This window comes from Electrophorus electricus, chromosome 21, assembly GCF_013358815.1.
Source record: "Electrophorus electricus isolate fEleEle1 chromosome 21, fEleEle1.pri, whole genome shotgun sequence".
Lineage (NCBI taxonomy): Eukaryota > Metazoa > Chordata > Actinopteri > Gymnotiformes > Gymnotidae > Electrophorus > Electrophorus electricus.
Window position 1 is genome coordinate 1,828,711 of NC_049555.1, and position 18,625 is coordinate 1,847,335.

Consider the following 18,625-nt stretch of genomic DNA (forward strand, 5'->3'; position numbering starts at 1 on the left):
AGATGTTATTTGAGTAAAAGGTCACATGCTCACACATACAAAAACAACCCAAGACCCCAACAGCTGAGTGTGTCCCACCATCTCAGGAATTTCCTCAGCTGCTCTGAGATGCAACCAAAATCTTAAAATGTATGTGTGAACTACCACTGAACACTTAGCATTCACAATCACGTACACAGAGTCTCTCAGATTCAAAATGTATTTTATAACTGATATGTGAAACATGTGGAAAGTCAGTTGCTTTTCAGTTTAGTACCAATTTTGATGTAGTTTAATGTTTAACTCAAAAGGTCAGTTAATTGTATCTTTTAGCTATATGCATCACACACATCATAAGAAGGCTAGTTTCTCTCTAGAGACACTAAAATACATGGATCTTTTTTTTTACTATATTACTATCAACACAGGTTTTGTGTTATTAATTCAAATTAAAGAGATAACTTAGATAAAAAATATTGCAGATCCATTTACAGCTGGAGAGTGTACAATGTACAATACAATCAGTTACTCAATTCACATCACTCCCTCCATCACAAACATTCAGCATCACTTTAAGTCACTGTAGCTGTAGTCAAATTATCCCTTCAAATTAAAGACAAAATATCTCTTGAAATAGCTGGTCATTAAGCTTTATTTCTGGAAGAAAACAGCATTGCGTTCTTGTCAGTGAGGTCATTACCTACTAAGATAACACAGCTTTCATTAAGGACCTCTGCTTTCCTTTGCATGTGCATGTGTTGGGTTATCTATGAGTGCTGTGAGTTGAAGCAGGAAACCTAAGCGCTATTAAACTTTGCTGAGGAATGGACCGTACAATTAAATGAATCTCACCTTTCAGCAGAGAGCAAGATGCACGAAGCAGATCAGGTGAACCATGTGGCTGTAAGCCAGAGGGAATGGTCCCATTAGGTGGGTTTATATAGACATTTTGGATTGCCCAGTCAGACAAATCTATTCTAATTATGGAAAGGGATCTCTTCTTAAACCAATGAACAACATGCTCCTCAAATATCCTGCACCCTTAAGTCTCTTCACAGCTTTTGTGCTTGTGGAATCTGGGGGGTGGATTGAGGGGGCAGAGGGGTAACAGCTGAAAGCAGGCCAGCATAGAAAAAACGGCCAAAAACAGGAGCTGCTTAACTTAATTTCACTTATCTGCTCGTTTGAAACTTTCTTGTTTTCCTCTGGTGTGGTTAAATGAACAGTATTGAAAAATGAAATTCACAGTGCAGGCAGAAAGGAGGCTAGAGGCTACGGACCAGAGTTCTCTGGAAAATCAGACATGAGCAGAAAAATCAATTTAAAGCTAGCGTGGGAGGTTTCAGAACATTCAAGTGACATGTGCTGTCAAAATCAGCTTTACAAATGTCTGGGTTCAGCCCAGTTCTGTAAATGAACTGACTAGCCCACACATTAATGGGTTTTGGGCCATGTTCTTAGAGAAAGTTCAGAATTAGTCAATAGTCAATGGCACAAAATACAACACTTATTTCTAAATGGGTGCCTAATGTTTGTAGTGTTTGTAAATTTCTTTGAAACATCTACTATTCTAGCACATGTGAGTAGGATAATTCTATATTTGGAAGATGAAAAACATCTAACAGGTGCAAGATTCAGGAATCAGTGTTTATAGAATACATAATGTCTGAGCCAGATTAAGTACTTTTGTGGACCCAAGATATGAAAAAATGGGGTTCCTTTAAATTAATATTTTATATATGCAATATAAAACAATGAACATAACAGATATGACAGGTTGTAATAATAATAATAAGTAAATAAATAAGTACACCTACATCTCTGATGAGGAGAGAGACAAACAAGCATACAAACAAAAAGAATGAAGACTTGCTGCAGTCTTCATTTGTGGGCCCTACTCTATCATTTCCTTGGAGGTGCCATCATTTAACTTATCGTGATAGAATGCTAAGTCAAAAAAAGAAGAACCTAATAGTAAACGAACATGATTATTATAGTGCTCTCTATATTGTGAGATGTTGTGAATATGGGTGAAGTAGATTCCAAAAAAGTAATGCAAACTGTGACATCCCTGTGGTCATGAGGATCTAGGCTGCAGCCTAGGGGTGTGTGTGTGTGTGTGTGTGTGTGTGTGTGTGTGTGTGTGTGTGTTTGTATTTTGTCTTATTTTAACTAGTGTGTGTGTGTGTGTGTGTGTGTGTGTGTGTGTGTTTGTATTTTGTCTTATTTTAACTACTGACAACATTTCTCCCAAATAAAATACTGACATTTAGATAATTTATTTGCAGAAAGACCAGTGAAGTCCCTTAGGCAAAGTCCAAAACGCTACCCGCCAACCTCACCAAGAATGAGTTAAAAATAAGAGAGCCACACTGGCTCTCTTATGTCGCCCAGTTCAACAAGGTCTGCGTGTCAGATTCTGGGGGACCAGGGGAATCCGACAAAACAAACCCTCATGAGAGTGGGGCATAGATATCTGTTGGAATATGTGTGTGTGTGTATTGCACATTATATACCCCTATTTTACACACTTTAGTATTTGAACATGCCAAGCAACCTATCCTCTCTTGCTGCCTAGGTACATCAACTCCTGGTGTCATGCTGTTGTTTGAGTGTTTGTTCCTCGGCTGTTATAAAAAGTGCTATATAAATACATTTCACTTTGACTGTGTGTCATATATCTCTTATGTTCTATATTTCCAGCTTTCCAGTTTAGGATTAGACTGTTATCCTTTAATTTTTTCACTCATAAATATTTTGATTTCACAATGAACTTAATGATTTTGAGATTTTCCATTGAAACAGATGCAGCTTTCCTTACATGGATAAATGTTATTTCTTGTTTTCATAATGTATGCGTTTAGTTTTGAACATCAGTAAAAAAAAATATCTGTATTCATTTAGTTCAGAAATCAAATAATTGTGCTTCTTAAGTATTAATTAACAAATATTTCCCCTTTTCTAATATACTGCAAATGCAGTCTTCTTTATTTTGCGTTTTTCTTTCTTTTTTTTTGTTTGCTTTTTGTTTTGCCTTTTTTTAATTACAGATTTTCATTGCAAAGGATAAACCAATCTTTCTCTAATTATTCTCTAAAAAGAATCTTAAATTACAGTGCTTCTGATTAATGCTTTTACTTAGACCCTGGGGTAGTCATTGATGAGTAGGCTATTACCATATTTCAGATAAATCTTGAATTATTATTCTGAGGAATAAAATCATTTTACTCTACTGATTTAATTCTATATCTATAATTCATAAATCTCTCTGCATGTTATTTTTCGTTTACTTTCCCCGTCCTTTGGGCATTGTTTTTTGATGTATACTACAGTCGATTATAATGGCGATTCCAAGTTTGGAAATATAAAACAGTCCTTTACATTAATGCCAAAGAGAAATAAGGTCGCCTGCGTGTCGACAATCCTACGTAAAAGGACGTTACATGACGTCACGTTAGAGGAAGTAAAGTAGCTCAAACATCTCAAATCTTTCGTTAAAGCGTATCGTTGAACTGCCGGACGGCTTGAGCCTGCGTTTGTTTATAGGACAAGCAGTTTGAGTTCACGTCCAAAGAAATCATAGCTTATATGAACGGATATCTAAATATGTATAGATTGTGGATATGATCACGTGTGGAAAACAAGCGCTTGTATAGCAATGCCTGCTCTGTTTAGGAAGTGAGTCCACAGCAATGCTGTGTCTTATGGTGACTTATAGCCCCATGTTCAGGAATGAGATCCGTGCTTTTAATCGCGACGCTAATAACAGCTCTGAGATCGGACTATGTAGCCTCTCAGAACCCGAGTGCCTTGTCTCAGCTGACGGCAGTAAACCGGACGGCTTCGGGAAATAACCGTGCAAAGGAAAATGCAATCACGCCGACTGTATATGTACTGAAAAACAGTCAAGATCAGGTAAGTTGAATTTTTGACATTTCTGTGGACAAAATTAAGTAAGTGAGAAGTAGTGTTGTGTGGTTCTGTCACTTCACTTAAAATGGGTATGTTCTTGTGCATATGCATATGTGCATACCCTATTATTTAAACCCACAGATTATGCATTTTAAACTCAGTTTTAAAATACTCCAGAATTTACTTACAGATAGGGAAGTGTTTTAATTTGTCCAAGAGGATTCCTTGTTATTTCTGGAATGTGACTAAGCCAGTTTTTTAACACTTTCCAACCATGATGTTGTATTCTGTACTCATCTTTTGCCAGTGTGATAAGGTGATGAACCTTTCTGCCAGCCAGCGCTGTGAGTTTGTTCGGAGCACCCCAGACTGTGCTGCAGATGGTGGCTTCATTAACTATCCCTGGATCACCTTTTGCTTGTTGTCCCCCAAACTCCTACCTCTCGCCATCTTCCTTTATGTAAGCGTCATTGCATCTTAGAATAAATCACACAAGAAAGTATCAAGGCTGTGTGTGTGTGTGTGTGTGTGTGTTTGTAAGGGAGGAAGACTCAGAAAGATAATCATAGACTCAAAAACACATTAAAAGTCAACCAAGAGGGCTCTTGCATAGTGCTGAATTCAAGGGCCCACATATGAAGAATCATAATTTCATGAATTGTCATTGATTAATGTACTGTTTTTATTTTCACACATTTTCTCTCCTCAACAGATTGTGTGGCTTTTGGTCTTGTTCCTGGTTCTAGGACTGATTGCATCAGAATTGTTAGTATTTATTGATTGATTGATTATGGATCGATTGCATAACATAGTTTCCCTGCTTTAAACCTTGTAATCATCAGAATCACCTATTTGTACTGGACTCTGGCCCTATTTGTACTGCACCCCAGGGCTTGAGCCAGTCACCCCAGGTATATTGCAGTCCTCTGTAGTCCTAGAACAGTAGTCATCAATGTAGATCTGCAGTAATCTGGAACAGTTAGAGTTTACCACTTTGTAGTAGGGCAGTGAGGCAGGCAGTTAGCAGCTGGGATTAAGACCATGAACTTTTGACCTCTTGCCAACTTGCTGAGTTGTAATCAGCCCATATGCACTTATCAAGCAGCCTGACTTTAGCTAGTCAGCCTAATCAGCACTGTGAAAATAAGAATGGCAGTCGTGTCACTCCCATAATGCTACAACTGCTGTGTGTTTTCCTAAAAATTATAAACACTCTTAGGCAATTAGGTCTGATGATTTCTATTGTAGCATAATAAACATGACGATAATTCCCTGATATGTGATGATTATCTAATTGTGCCAGGTAACCGTAGGTTACTGGGTTGTAGCTCCTGTATTGGACTTTGTAAACTAGTAGATAAGAAAGAGAAAGGGAAGTTGCAGTTTCCACATTCTGGCAAACAGCACGTGCACTTTACTTTCAGTAGTTCCACAATCCCACAATTCCCAACATGTGGTTCCAAAATCCTGTAATATACAGGATCCACAATCCTGTAATATACAGGATTGTGTATTACATTATAAATCTGAAGAAGATTTATATAACTCTGAAGAAGTCAAACATTGCTTTACAGTAGAGATCACACAGATGAACACATTTATACACTGGAAAGGAATAGTAAAAGAAAAGACAAAACTGAAATTATTTAATTAATTTAATTAATTATTAATTAAGTGAAAAAGAATGTTTTGTATGCATTGTTGACTTTCTAAGGGTTTTATCTTGAATGCCAGTAAAAATGGAATTGCAGTAATCAGTCATGCTAAAGGCCTGGGTGTATTTTTTTTTTAGATGCAAACATGGAGAGATTTTACGAACATGTGCTCAACATTGATTTTTTGATTATTATTTCTATAGTTTTTGTCCCAACCTTTCCGCCATCTCTTCCACTTTGAGGCTGACCCATAATGTGGCTGTATCCTTTAACCAATCAAAGCGTGAGTGAGCGGCTCTCGTCAAGTCAACCCATAAACATATTCACAACAGATTCTCTCTTGTTCCATCGTATCATTGCTGCTATCTCTGAAGTCATAGCAGATGTATAGTTCTATAGGGGCTCCATTGACGTTGCTTTCCATGACATATTGGAATGTAGGGAGTGACATTCCTAGCACTTGGGAATGGCGCTCCAGATGTGTTCAGTGCCATGGCCGCGTTCTCTCATCCACAAACGGCTGGTCTGGCCATCGGAGCCCTGTTTGGTAAGTCTGCAGATGTAGCAGTAATAAACAGTACGAACAACATAGAAACCTTTAAGGGTTCTTGCCTGTTGGTCACACTGTAAATCGCTATTACCCTATGCATATGTTTTAAAAGAAAACAACACTAAGCACAATTTAGAAGGGGTGTCATAACGCCGTGGAATTCTAATTAAATTGTTTTTGGTTTGATGTGCTATGTGGTTTTCCCTTTAAGGGGCTGGGATCTTTGTGACCACAGTTGTTGCCGGGAGCATTGCCCTGGTGAAGCCCTTCACGGCAGCCTCCCGCCCCTTTCTGCGTGATGTCATCTTCTACATGGCTGCTGTGTTTTGGACTTTCATCATCTTATACAGGGGGCACATTGATCTGAGAGAAACCTTTGGTACGACCCCTTCCTTTACACATCTCCTATAAATCACTTCTGCATGGTCCTTTATTTCATCTTCTCTATGGAGCATTCGTTCCCTCCTTCTATTGGTCATATTTCCTCACTTTGTTTGCATAACCTCCCATGTCCATGTTGTGCCACAAATAATGTCTCTGTTGCTATGTGGAAGCCTCTATCTCGCCCCTTGTCTCTTTGCCTCTTCCAACTTCTCTCTCTGCCTTCCTGTTGTCCTGTAGGATATCTGGGGCTGTACATCCTGTATGTTGTAACAGTGGTCGTGAGTGCATGTGTCTATAATCGGCGGATACGATCTCACAGTGGAACAGTACAGGACTCAGTACAGGAGTTTGACCACAGTGAGGAGGGCCTTTGTTGTTTTCACAAACTCTTTTTTTTGTAACCTGTTTAAAAAAATGTGGTTTAATAATTGTATTATTTAATAACTTGGACTCAGTTGCATTGATTGTATTGCTGTTGAGCTCCTACTATTATTTATGATCATATATATAAACAAGTTATTGTACAGTGTCAGCAGCAAGTCTGTAAGATACAAAAGACTCTTAGACTTAGTAAAAAACTCACAAAAAGATCATATTAGCATTAGAGAGGAAAATGACCTTGCTCCTCGGGGGATTTTATATTTGTGTCTCTGTTCTCTGTGTGACTGCAGACATAGAGAATTCCTATACAGAAAACCTTAATGGAAACATACACGTGCAAGGTATGCTATTCTTTTAAACACAATAATGCTGTACTCACCTGGGTTCTAAGTATCCAGGCATATCAGTGGGGCCCGGTTATTGTGAAATCTGCATCTTATGTCAGTGAAGCATTGGATTTTTTTGTTTTAAGCAAGTACTGTTGAAATATGAGGAAATATGTGTTCCCTGCAGAAAGCTGACTGCTTCCTCTGTGACTAGAGTTCCTCTGCCGATAAATTTTACTGTTTTGTGGCTCACCATTTTACACCATTGAAAGTGGTTAAGGGTCTTTGTGTGTGTGTGTGTGTGTGTGGGTGGGTGGGTGGTCTCTACGTGTGTCTGTGTGTGTATGTTTTCTTGCGTTTCTCAGATGAGTATGAGCCCTTGCTCCCCTTCACTGAGTCAACCGCTAACATCTTTCTGAAAGCCATTAACCCTGTCGACACTAGGACCTGGAGAAGGAGCCACTGGGGCTGGAAAGTGCTGAAAATCATCCAGGTTGAATGCACTCAGTAAACTTCAGCCATATATGAAGGGAGATGAGATGTTTATGGAATGATGTCGTGCGATACAGTAGACTTGTGCCCAATTCATACCTGTAGAATTGACACAAGATGTTCTGTCATGTCTAATAGTCTTTTTGGTTTCCCGGTTATCTTCAGTTGGGTTGTGATTTGCTGGCTCTGGGGCAATGGCCTTTGCTTTATATGTTTCATCAATTTTATAGCTGAAAAAAATAATTTCAAGTCTTTCATAGAGTAAACTCCCTGACACTAATGTAATATAATATCGCGCTTGATCTCTCAATCTCATTCTCTCTTGCTTGCTCTCATTCTCTCTAGCTCCCATTTGAGATGGTGTTGCTGTTGACAGTTCCACTTGTGGACTCAGATAAGGAAGATCGAAACTGGAAACGGCCTCTGAACTGCCTGCACCTCATCACAGCACCACTGGTGTGTGTGCTTACCTTCAAATCAGGGATCTGTAAGTGTCTCTGCATGTAAATAAATGATAATAGAATGTTTGTTTTTGCTGATCTTTATTGTAATACATTTCTGTTCCTACATTAGAATGAGCAAGCCAAAAAATGTGATCTGTCAGATTTACTTTACCTGTCCAAAAATATGGATTGATGATTTATTATTTTTAATAGTTCTAGCCAGATCTGATTTTAGTCATTTTCCCTTATATCTGTGCATCAGCTTCAGAGGTAAGCCACACCTGTGGTATGTAAGTGTCCCTTATATATACACCATATGTTGATATAGAATGATATTGCATAGTATTTTCCCTGTCTGACTGTATTGTAGATGGTCTGTACCTAATCGAGGGAGCGATTCCGGTATGGTTGCTGACAGCCTTAATTGGAGTCTTCCTCTCTGGCATGGTTTTCTACTCCACCACTAATGAGCATCCCCCTCCATACCACTTTGTAAGAGTTAGCATCCCAACATCCTCTTCATTACCCCAGTGTCTAGTATCTCTTCCCATCAATTCTCCCTTCACTCCAACATTTAAAAATAAATTAATTTAAATGTTATCTTAGCTGCAGAAGGTACCTGCCTGTCATAAAGTACACTGGAACTATGTAAAATAGGTTTACACAGTTCTTGGATGTGTTCCTAAAGTATATTGCTTTTATGTTAAATTATGTCTGAATTCCATTTACAATATTTTGGATAGTGTACATGTCATTTTATATGTGGTGTTTTGTGTGTGTGTGTGTGTGTGTGTAGCTTTTCTCTTTACTGGGATTTGTAGTAAGTGCTTTATGGATCAATGTGGTGGCATCAGAAGTTGTTAATGTGCTGCACCTGCTCGGGGTCATTCTCCGCCTCAGTAACACTGTGCTGGGTCTCACATTACTTGCATGGGGAAACAGCATTGGAGGTACACATATACACACAATGCCGTGCACTTCATGAGACTCATATTCTGCCAAATGCAAAACATGTACTACTGTTTAAAGTTTATCCTTAAATTTCTCCTTAAATTCCAGTTGTGTGTGTGTGTGTGTGTGTGTGTGTGTGTGTGTGTGTGTGTGTGTGTGCGCGCGCGCGCGCGCGCGCGTGCGTGCATTTTCCCTTCACACAGACTGCTTTGCTGACATCACAATTGCCCGACAGGGTTACCCAAGAATGGCCATCTCGGCCTGTTTCGGAGGAATTATATTTAGTATCCTTTTACTGTTGATTCTTGTCTTGCAAAACATTGCTATTTGAAGATAACATTTAAGCATCCATTAGCATATTTTATCAGAGGTTCGTCATTTACTTATGGTACAAAAATAGGGCTGCAACTATATGATTTATTCATCGTTTTTAATAGCAGTATTTTCAGTACTGATATCACTGCAAAATGAACCCTGTATTATTTTTATTGTGCTCTACATACTTCCTGGATGTCAGACATTCCATTGTAAAATATTTTAACTGAACTTGATCAGACATAATTCAGTTCAATTAAATTCAGTTGAATTATTTGATTGTATGTAATTTGTGTTTATATGTTTTGCTGACACATACAATCAAACAAATAAATATAATTTGGTAAAGGCAAATCATAAACCATGGCTAATCAAGGGTTCATTTTCAATTTAATTAATTTCATACTGCAAGCCATATCAAATAGCAATATAATGCCAATATAATAATGCCAGTTCTATGCTGTCATGTGTATTCCCAGTTTTACAAAAGCACTCAAGAACTACCTCCCTGTCATTCAGTTCACATTCACACAGATCTTAACTGGCTATTTCAGACATGCTGTTTGGAGTTGGTCTTGGTTGCCTTCTGCAGATGTTGACACACAACAACGGTTTTGTAATGGTACATCTGATCCACGAAATAATCCAGTTCCTTCCTTTCTGTCAGATTGTGCTTGTTTTATGATCGTCTGCACCATGGTTCAGAGACTGGATGGAGGTGTGAGCTGATCAGCATTAACGTGAACACTTATATATGTGTCCTGCTCTGCTCTGTTCTGGGTTCAGCTCCAACCGGAGGGGTTGCTGTGCTGGGTCCTGGCAGCAGCTCTAGGGCTTTCTCTGGTTCTCTCCTTTGTGCTGGTTCCACTGCAATGCTTCCACCTCAGCCGGGCCTATGGCGTCTTCCTCCTGCTCTTCTATGTTGTCTTCCTCATCATCGCACTCCTCACTGAGTTTGGAAAGATCTCTGTGTGAAGATAGTGCAAACACTGGGCTAGTGCAAGAATATTTTGTGACTTTTAAAATGTAATAATATTGATCATTTTTATTTACTTTGAAAGTGTACTTTTTACAATGATGTAAAGATGCTGATAACATTTTAGATTGTTTTTAAGTATGACAGAATGTTGACGTATAAATCTGGAGACTGTTTGATTATAATAAAGGGAACCCTTGGAGAGAAAATAAAGCTTGATGTTAAATTTGATTTTTAAGAAGCTCGTTCTTTAAATATTAATATTTGCTCATATAACTTTCTACGTTTTATCTACTGTTAGCCCAGAATAGATAATATAGTAATTTGCGGTCAGCACCAGCAGGTGGCAGTGCAACAGCGTTTATTTCAACCCGGGAACACAACCTGGCACTCAGGCGCAGGATGTTGTTACCGTTTTGTTTGCCTCCGTTATCGGTCAACCTCGCCTCATTTTCAAGTTAGAAAGTCAGTGAAGAAACAAGCTACCTACCACCCGGTTTATTTTTTGTTTTTGTCATTTCTGGTAAAAGCAGGTAAACAATGTCGGTTAGTTCATTGCGAAATCCCCCTCCTTTTCTGGATGGTGAAGATCAGGAGCCAGAATACGATACAAGGGACCTGGACAGCGACGACGGAGAGGATATTTTCACTGGTAGAAGCGTGAGTAGCCTGGCTCGTCTGGACAGCTATCGTGACTGTTTACTCAAAGTTGTATCTTACCTTATATTTCAGCCAGAAAACGTTTGTTCGGGCGCAGTTTATGTTGCGAGGGGAAAAGTTAGCCAGTAAGCTAGATGGAGCTGGCTGCCGACTTGTCTGGCTAGCATGTTAGCTATCTAGCCTGCAAACCAGCAAAGTGCTCACACATACCTAAGATAGCAGCTTTTTACTGCCAACCCACTTCAGTCTACCGAGCGAGTCCGCATTTTTATTGTAATCACCCGGAGTAAAATTTGCCACTTTATGATGTTTTCGCCACACGAGGCTAGCCAGCAGACTAGCTGTGGTCAACGGAGTGAAACTGGCTAGTTACGTCCAACGCCAAAGTCAAGTGGATTAGCTGTTTGATCGCCTAGACCACACCCCCTGGCGAGTCACTTGACCACACCCCCTGGCGACAGTCACTTGACCACACCCCCTGGCGACAGTCACTTGACCACACCCCCTGGCGACAATCACTAGACAGCGTTTGAGCTCTTCCTTTTCTTTGCCTGATTTTAGCTATTTCAAAGAGCCTTTTCGTGGATACCGACCCTCAGACCATACTCAGACCATCCAGTATTCTTGCGTTCTCAGGTTTCCGTAAGCATGCTCTAAAGTGATTGTCTCTAGTAGTCTCTAGTGGTTGTCTCTGGTAGTTTGATATTGCCCTGTTTTGTTTCTAGCTCACACCTGCTCTTCATCACAGTTTGTAGACACACAATATTTTAATGTTCAAATGCTAAATTTACTTGTCATTGTTATGCACACCCATCTACAGAATAAACCATTCACACCAACACCACCAGAGACGGATCCTCCCACAGATATCTTTAGCGAAGAAGGGTACACGGTCCAGACCCCCATCAAGCACCCGTCGCTCCACACCAACATTTTGGAACCAAAATTTAATGGCATTCAGTCTGACGAAGAGCTGGATTTATTTGCAGGTAAACATATCCAACCCACTAACCACACCAATTCGGGTGCTTTGGTCTGATTTACATTTGAGCAATGCATTCACAACCCAAAGGAGGGCTGATGCCAGTTTGATAATAGACTCTATTCCAGTAACAGACACTATCATAACTAGGCTTCTATAGATAATATACAGTATGGATAGAGTAGACTATACATCAGTAGTTCAGACTGCAGTGTCAAACAACGAATATTTTGATTTGTTTTCTTTAATTACTTTAATTCCCATTTGTGATCTGTTGGTCTGATAAGTCTTGCGACTTATCATAAAATGCTGTTCGTAACACAGAGATTTTCATGTTTGGACCCCAGAGGCCACTGTAGAGCTGACCTTAACCACGCCAAACAGCCAAGGGAGAAAGGAGGTCTGTCCGACAGGACCTCATTTTAGCATCTTAAATGCGCATAGCAGTTTACGCATGCCTGACACTTCCAACAAGACCATGGAGGAGGTACCTAATCCAGTCAGTCAATAGAAACCTAGCAGCTGTGTTATCCCTAAAGCCACTGCTACAGTGCATTTTGCTTGCAGCTGGAAGAGGAGGAACATGGAGATACATTTGAGCTTAATATTGCTGTCACCAATCCTGAAAAGATGGGTATGTTAAGCCATTCCAGGTTGTGTAGTCTAAACATTTCTCTTAACAGTATGGCAGAGTTTCCTTCTTTACTGGATCATTAGTTCTTGGTTTCATGTCCTGCAGGAGATGGCATGAATGCTTTCATGACCTACAAAGTGTCCACTCAGGTTTGCTGATCAAAACCTAATTTTACTAAAATGCTTTGTGATGTATAAATAAGAACAGACCCTTACTGGACTCTATCCCTCCCTCTCAGACTAGTCTGCCAGCATTCCGCAGTAAAACGTTCTCAGTACGTCGGAGATTCAGTGATTTCCTGGGTTTGTATGAGAAGCTGTTGGTCAAACAGAGTCTGATGGGGTGCATCATACCTCCACCGCCTCAGAAGAGCGTGGTTGGTAAGAAGGCTCGCTTTACCTTTCACCTCACTGACTCCTTACATTGATGTCTAAACCCCACAGAGCCTCTTGTGATCATTGTGCACTGTGTTCTTGTAGTAATTCACAAATCAGACAGAAGAGTGGTAGTGGTAATGTGGTAGTATTTTGGGGCACTGCTCACCCTCAAAGACGCAAGTCAAGAGTCTGGTATTTTGTTTAGTTTTTTTTCTCCCATTCAGACACGCATGATACAGTACATTAATGGCTTGGAAATGACTTGAATCTTCCAGGAGCAGGAAATACACCAACCCCTGTAGTCTTCTGTTCATGTGTAGATAATTGATCTAGACACATTCACTGTGCATAACATACAGATGCCATTATTAGCTAACAATATCTGATTCGCTGAAAGATGCAAAACAAGTGTGTTCAAAGGTACAAAAACATCAAAAAAGGATACAGGTGGGCATTTTTCATGTGTATTAAATATGAAACAACTGCATGGCACCAATTATAACCAAAATCAGCCTATGGAAGTCGAGTCACTATATTGTAATATATAGTGTTTTATACACTGCGTTTGTGGTGGGGTTTTTTAATATGCTTTATGGAGCATATTAATTGTTGATTGTGTTCAAATGGTTGTTTGTAATTCTTAGATTTGGGAAATGTTATATTTGCCTGACTAATTGTGTATGCATGCATTAATGTATCAGGTATGACTAAAGTCAAGGTAGGAAAGGAGGATCCATCTTCAGCAGATTTTGTGGAGAAGAGAAGAGCAGCACTAGAGAGGTGACCTTTCTCATTATTGATTCTGAAACTCAGACACAGACTATCCTTTAGAAATATTTTAATGCACTAGTTTAAGTCTAAATATAGTTCATGATATAACGTGTGTTCTATGACATTAAGATTTAGGGATAAGTTTGTAGTCAAGGTTGGTGCTTTATTTTTGTTTATATTTGTGTGCAATTTGCAATTTCAGGTATCTCCAAAGGGTGGTGGTGCACCCTGCTCTATTGCAGGATCCTGATGTTCAAGAATTTCTGGAAAAAGAGGAGGTGTGTTCAGTTTTACTGTAAACTCACCAGTCACAGCCAGTTCCTCTGAAGAGAATTGTCTAGATCAATGAATTGTCTAGATCAATGTATTCGTGTGTGTGTCTTCTGTCAGTTGCCCAGGGCAGTGAATACTCAGGCTCTGAGTGGATCTGGTTTCCTCAAGATGATAAACAAAGCATCAGACGCCGTGAATAAGATGACCATAAAAATGAATGAGTCTGATAACGTAAGACTTGACCGCATAACAAAAGAGCAGCTAAAATTAGATTTATCACCATTGTCATCATCGTCTGTTGGGCTTTTTGCATCTAGCTGTTTCTAATAATGTGCCTAACGTCTGCAGCAGTAACTGTAGGTATGTATGTTTACGTCTGCAGGGGTAACTGTAGGTTTGTATGTTTACGTCTGCAGGGTGTGTATGTTTACGTCTGCAGGGGTAACTTTAGGTGTGCATGTTTTACGTCTGCAGGGGTAACTGTAGGTGTCTATGTTGTAGTGGTTCGAGAGCAAGCTGCAGGAGGTTGAGAATGAAGAGCAGTTGTTGAGGAGGCTTCATGCTTCATTTGACTCGCTGGTCAATCACAGGAAGGGTGAGACCCAAAGGTCCAAACATGAATTTCAAAGAATGACCTCATCATTGCGAAGCCATCGGAGCTGAAGTGAGTCTCTGTGTCTTGTGCAGAATTGTGCAGCAGCACTGCCATGTTTGCGAAGAGCGTGGCGATGCTGGGCAGCTCTGAGGAGAACTCGGCGCTGTCTAGGGCGCTGTCCCAGCTGGCTGAGGTGGAGGACAAGCTGGAGCAGCTGCAGCAGGAGCAGGCCTTCAGTGACTTCTTCATCTTCACCGAGCTGCTTGCAGACTACGTGAGACTACTCGGGGCTGTGCGTGTAAGTTGCAGGATCTGAGTGTCCTTTAAAAAAAAACTCTGAAAGTTTGTGATTGTTCTTTTATTGCATGACACCCACCTTACTAGAAACAACTACTGTGCGCTTACACGTACTGGTCACTTTGCACTGACGCACTTACTCACTTGTTCATCAATAGTCAGGTTCTGACCACACTGCTCATTGCTTACCAGATACTATTAGCATGGCAAACTCTTTTCAGCACAGCAGAAACATTAACGTGTTAACAGGGTAATGTTGGTATGATTCTGTCAGAAGTGTTGCCAGTGACACTACTGGGTGGGAAGAGGTCTCCACTGTGAGAAATTGCACAGATTTTGAGGGCAAATTAATCTGTTAGGACAAGTAGACTTTCTTAATAGTATGTTGGTACAGTCACATTTTGGAAGTTCCAACATGAAGAACCTTGAACAGAAAGGTGTTGAACTGATCCCCTGGAGTTGGAATAGTCACAGAGAAGTGGAGAAAATGACGAGACTAAATTGTGAACACACCGCTTGGATCCTGGTGCTCGAGGATTCACGCCAACTATAAGGCTGGTGGTCATCGATTCCACATATTCCATCCAGTCTAACACAGAGACATGGAGGCAGCTAGGTACATTTTTCATAGGTGCTATTTATTGTTTGCAAGAATGCATTGCTACCGCTGTGTAATGTTGTGGTTTGTTGTCAGGGCTGTTTTGAGCAGCGTGTGAAAGCCTGGCAGCGCTGGCAGGAAGCTCAGAGCACTCTCCAGAAGAAAAGGGAAGCAGAAGCCAAACTGCTCTGGGCCAACAAACCTGACAAGCTGCAGCAGGCTAAGGACGACATCACTGAGGTCAGTACAGAACGCGGTCCTTCTACACAAAGCTGGCACAAAGCATCAGATCAGTGCAAGAGCAGAATGCACTGTATACATTTGTATAGTACAAAGACTCAAGTATGCAACAGCTAACCTGAATATATTGTTTTTACATTTTGCACAAGGGCTCCCTTAACAAAGTAGGCTTTGTTCTGTGTGGTTTTCCCTGCCTAAGTAAAAGGGTGACATTTATTTGAACTAGAGCCACACACTGAGGCATAGCAGTTAACATCTTTTTTAAGGGCTAGCTTCCCTTTATCTCTCTGTACAGTGGGAGGCTAAAGTGGGTCAGAGCGAGCGGGATTTTGAGCGGATCAGCTCCACCTTAAGGAAGGAAGTGCACAGGTTTGAGGTGAGACCAGAAACGTGCACACAGAGCTAGAGGGGCAAGTGTTGATGGTAATACAGAATTCCACAGCAAATGGAGAGGGCGTGCGAATGTCTAGCGAAGCTCTTACTTTATCTGACAGCCAATCTTCTGCATGTGCATTGTGTTTGTCGTGTGTCACCCCTCCAGAAAGAGAAGTGCAGAGATTTCAGACACCACATAGTGAAATACCTGGAGTCTCTCCATCGCACACAGCATCGGGTGAGTGATGAGGCAGGAGGCAGGAGGCGGGGAGGGAGACATCCAGTTGACTTGTTGATTGATTCTTTACTCTTCTCTTGCAGCTGGTGAAATGTTGGGAGACATTCCTACCTGAAGCTAAAGCCATCGTGTGAAATCTTCACCTAAAGACCAACTTTGTAACTGCCCTCTACACATTTCTGACGTCTAAGCACCACCACACTCACACCTAAAATACAAGCGCACACAGATAACACATGCATAGTGCAGAGGGACAATCAAATTCCACATTCCTGCGGTATCCTTCGTTCAGATGAAATTTACAGAAACTTATTTTGTGATGTGAGAAACTGCAGTGTTGATACTTTTTCACCCAATTTAAGCTTATATTGTCCTATAGTACTATTCCTAATGCACTACAACTGTCTTGAAACTTTAGTAGCTCAAGCTGTCAGAATATTCAAAAATGTGTGGTAATGACTGACTGAAAGCCTACAACAAAAACATCTCACAAGCTAAAGTCTAATAAAACAAACCAATGAATGTACTATGGTATGGAGATCTGCTTGACTCCATGTGAGTTTATATGTCTACAGTACAATGAGTTTTGGGTTAAAAAGTATCAAAACATATCCTTATGAAGAAAGGTATAGGTATATTTTGGGCATCTGCATCTTAAAGATTGAGTTTAAATGTTATGATTCCTCTAGACGGAAGACCATTCGGCTCCAGACCTCAAAGTTAATTTGCAATCCTGATTATTAAACACTATAGGCGCACACACCCACAAACACCATTTCAGCTATAACAGTCTCCACTGTTCTCTGAAGGCTTTCCACAAGATTTTGAAGTCTGTAGGACTGTATGCCCATTCAGTCGAACAAGCATACGTGAGGTCCGTCACTGACGTTCCATTTCATCCCAGAGGTGACGAGTGGGGTTGAGGTCAGGGCTCTGTGCAGGCCCTTGGAGTTCCTAAACACCAAAACTGACATGTTTTAATAAACCCCACTTTGTGCAGAGACAGTCATGTTAGAACAGGAAAGGTCCTTCCCAATCTTCCACAAATTTAGAAGCATACCATTTTATAAAATGTCTTTGCTTTGTATGATGTAACAATATTACCGTACACTGGAGCTAAGGGGCCCAAACCCTGAAAACCAGCCCCAGACTATTCTCTCCTACACCAAACTGCACTGTTCACCCTGTGCATAGTAATGGCTAGCATTCTCCTAGCATCCATCAAGCTTGGATTCATTCATCAGACTGCCAGAAAATGAAGGGTGATTCATTGCTCTAGAGTCCAGTGACCACATGATTTACGGTTAGTTTGTCATTGTACATAGTGATATTAGGCTTGTTGGCACCTGCAGGGCCATTTTTACACACAACACACTTGATCACTAGGCAGCCTGACTGAGCCTGAGTCTCAGGCGGAGGCTGTATGGTCTACTGCTTCGATGCTAAGCTCTCCGTGCTTCCATTTCACCATAACGGCATTTATAGTTGAAAAGAGTCCATCTAGCTGATGCTTCACAAACTACTTGTGGCAAATGTGGCATAGCATGACAGTGCCATGTTTAAAGTCACAGATGTTCAGTATGACCCATTCCACTATCACCATGTGTTTATGGCTATTTCATGGCAATGTACTTGGTTTTATACAACTGTTAGGAGTGGGTGTGGCTGCCCCAGGCTCTAATGCCTAAATCAGTATGTCCACATACTTTTGGCCATAAAGCATTATTACATGTAGTTGAGCATTTCTTGTAGCTGACTGGCCATGTTGTGTGTGTGTGTGTGTGTGCGCGTGCATATGCATTTTTGTAGTTTATGTAGCATTTTAATAGGTAAAAGCCAGGGTAGAAAAAAAATCCCTGAATCTCGTAACTTTCGATTTCATTCAACTCCAGAGTCCATTTGGCTCTGAACTTTAGTGTTATAACCTGTGCGTTGGTAGGCAGAGCAGCAGCAGGGCTCTTGCCCAATGTGGTTGGGGAATAACCCTGAACTCAGTCAGGAGGAGAGTCAAAACATTTACTCCATTGAGGAAAGTCTTCAGAGGATTTTGGTCCAGTTACATTTGTTATACTGACTGGTGTCAACTTGGGTGATTTTGCAGTTTTTATGATTTCCTCTTCTTAGTCACACCCACTCACAGCTTCTGTTGGAAAAGGAAGAGAAATGGCTTATCATTAGAAAAATGCTGAATTGAAAAAACAAAATTGTCAGATTCCAGATG

The 18,625-nt window shown here is 40.5% G+C and overlaps 2 protein-coding genes and 1 long non-coding RNA gene across 5 annotated transcripts; 2 read left to right on the top strand and 1 right to left on the bottom strand.

Moving 5' to 3' along the window:
* The first annotated feature begins 3,444 nt into the window (after positions 1-3,444).
* slc8b1 (solute carrier family 8 member B1) lies at positions 3,445-10,595 on the top strand. Of its 2 annotated transcripts, XM_027010476.2 has the most exons (15): positions 3,445-3,894; positions 4,199-4,351; positions 4,604-4,656; positions 5,750-5,807; positions 5,988-6,093; positions 6,308-6,475; positions 6,718-6,837; positions 7,152-7,202; positions 7,553-7,680; positions 8,025-8,166; positions 8,493-8,614; positions 8,919-9,072; positions 9,277-9,357; positions 9,943-10,010; positions 10,175-10,595. In XM_027010476.2, exons 1-15 carry the CDS (start codon positions 3,712-3,714, stop codon positions 10,361-10,363), a joined length of 1,776 nt encoding a protein of 591 aa, XP_026866277.2. In that variant the 5' UTR covers positions 3,445-3,711; the 3' UTR covers positions 10,364-10,595. The 2 variants fall into 2 exon arrangements, with proteins under 2 accessions (XP_026866277.2, XP_026866278.2); XM_027010477.2 differs by lacking the exon at positions 6,718-6,837.
* Positions 10,326-11,228, bottom strand: LOC113577695. The gene is made up of 3 exons (XR_003410664.2): positions 11,085-11,228; positions 10,855-10,982; positions 10,326-10,355 (listed from the first exon to the last, which is right to left on the bottom strand). It is a non-coding gene; the product is annotated as an uncharacterized LOC113577695 (long non-coding RNA).
* On the top strand, positions 10,889-18,625 carry LOC113577692 (sorting nexin-1-like). Of its 2 annotated transcripts, XM_027010478.2 has the most exons (15): positions 10,889-11,024; positions 11,845-12,013; positions 12,354-12,493; positions 12,574-12,640; positions 12,746-12,789; positions 12,879-13,020; positions 13,719-13,797; positions 13,991-14,066; positions 14,179-14,292; positions 14,563-14,656; positions 14,749-14,954; positions 15,648-15,791; positions 16,087-16,167; positions 16,333-16,404; positions 16,488-18,625. In XM_027010478.2, exons 1-15 carry the CDS (start codon positions 10,905-10,907, stop codon positions 16,536-16,538), a joined length of 1,599 nt encoding a protein of 532 aa, XP_026866279.2. In that variant the 5' UTR covers positions 10,889-10,904; the 3' UTR covers positions 16,539-18,625. The 2 variants fall into 2 exon arrangements, with proteins under 2 accessions (XP_026866279.2, XP_026866280.1); XM_027010479.2 differs by lacking the exon at positions 10,889-11,024 and having other exon boundaries at positions 11,924-12,013; positions 12,331-12,493.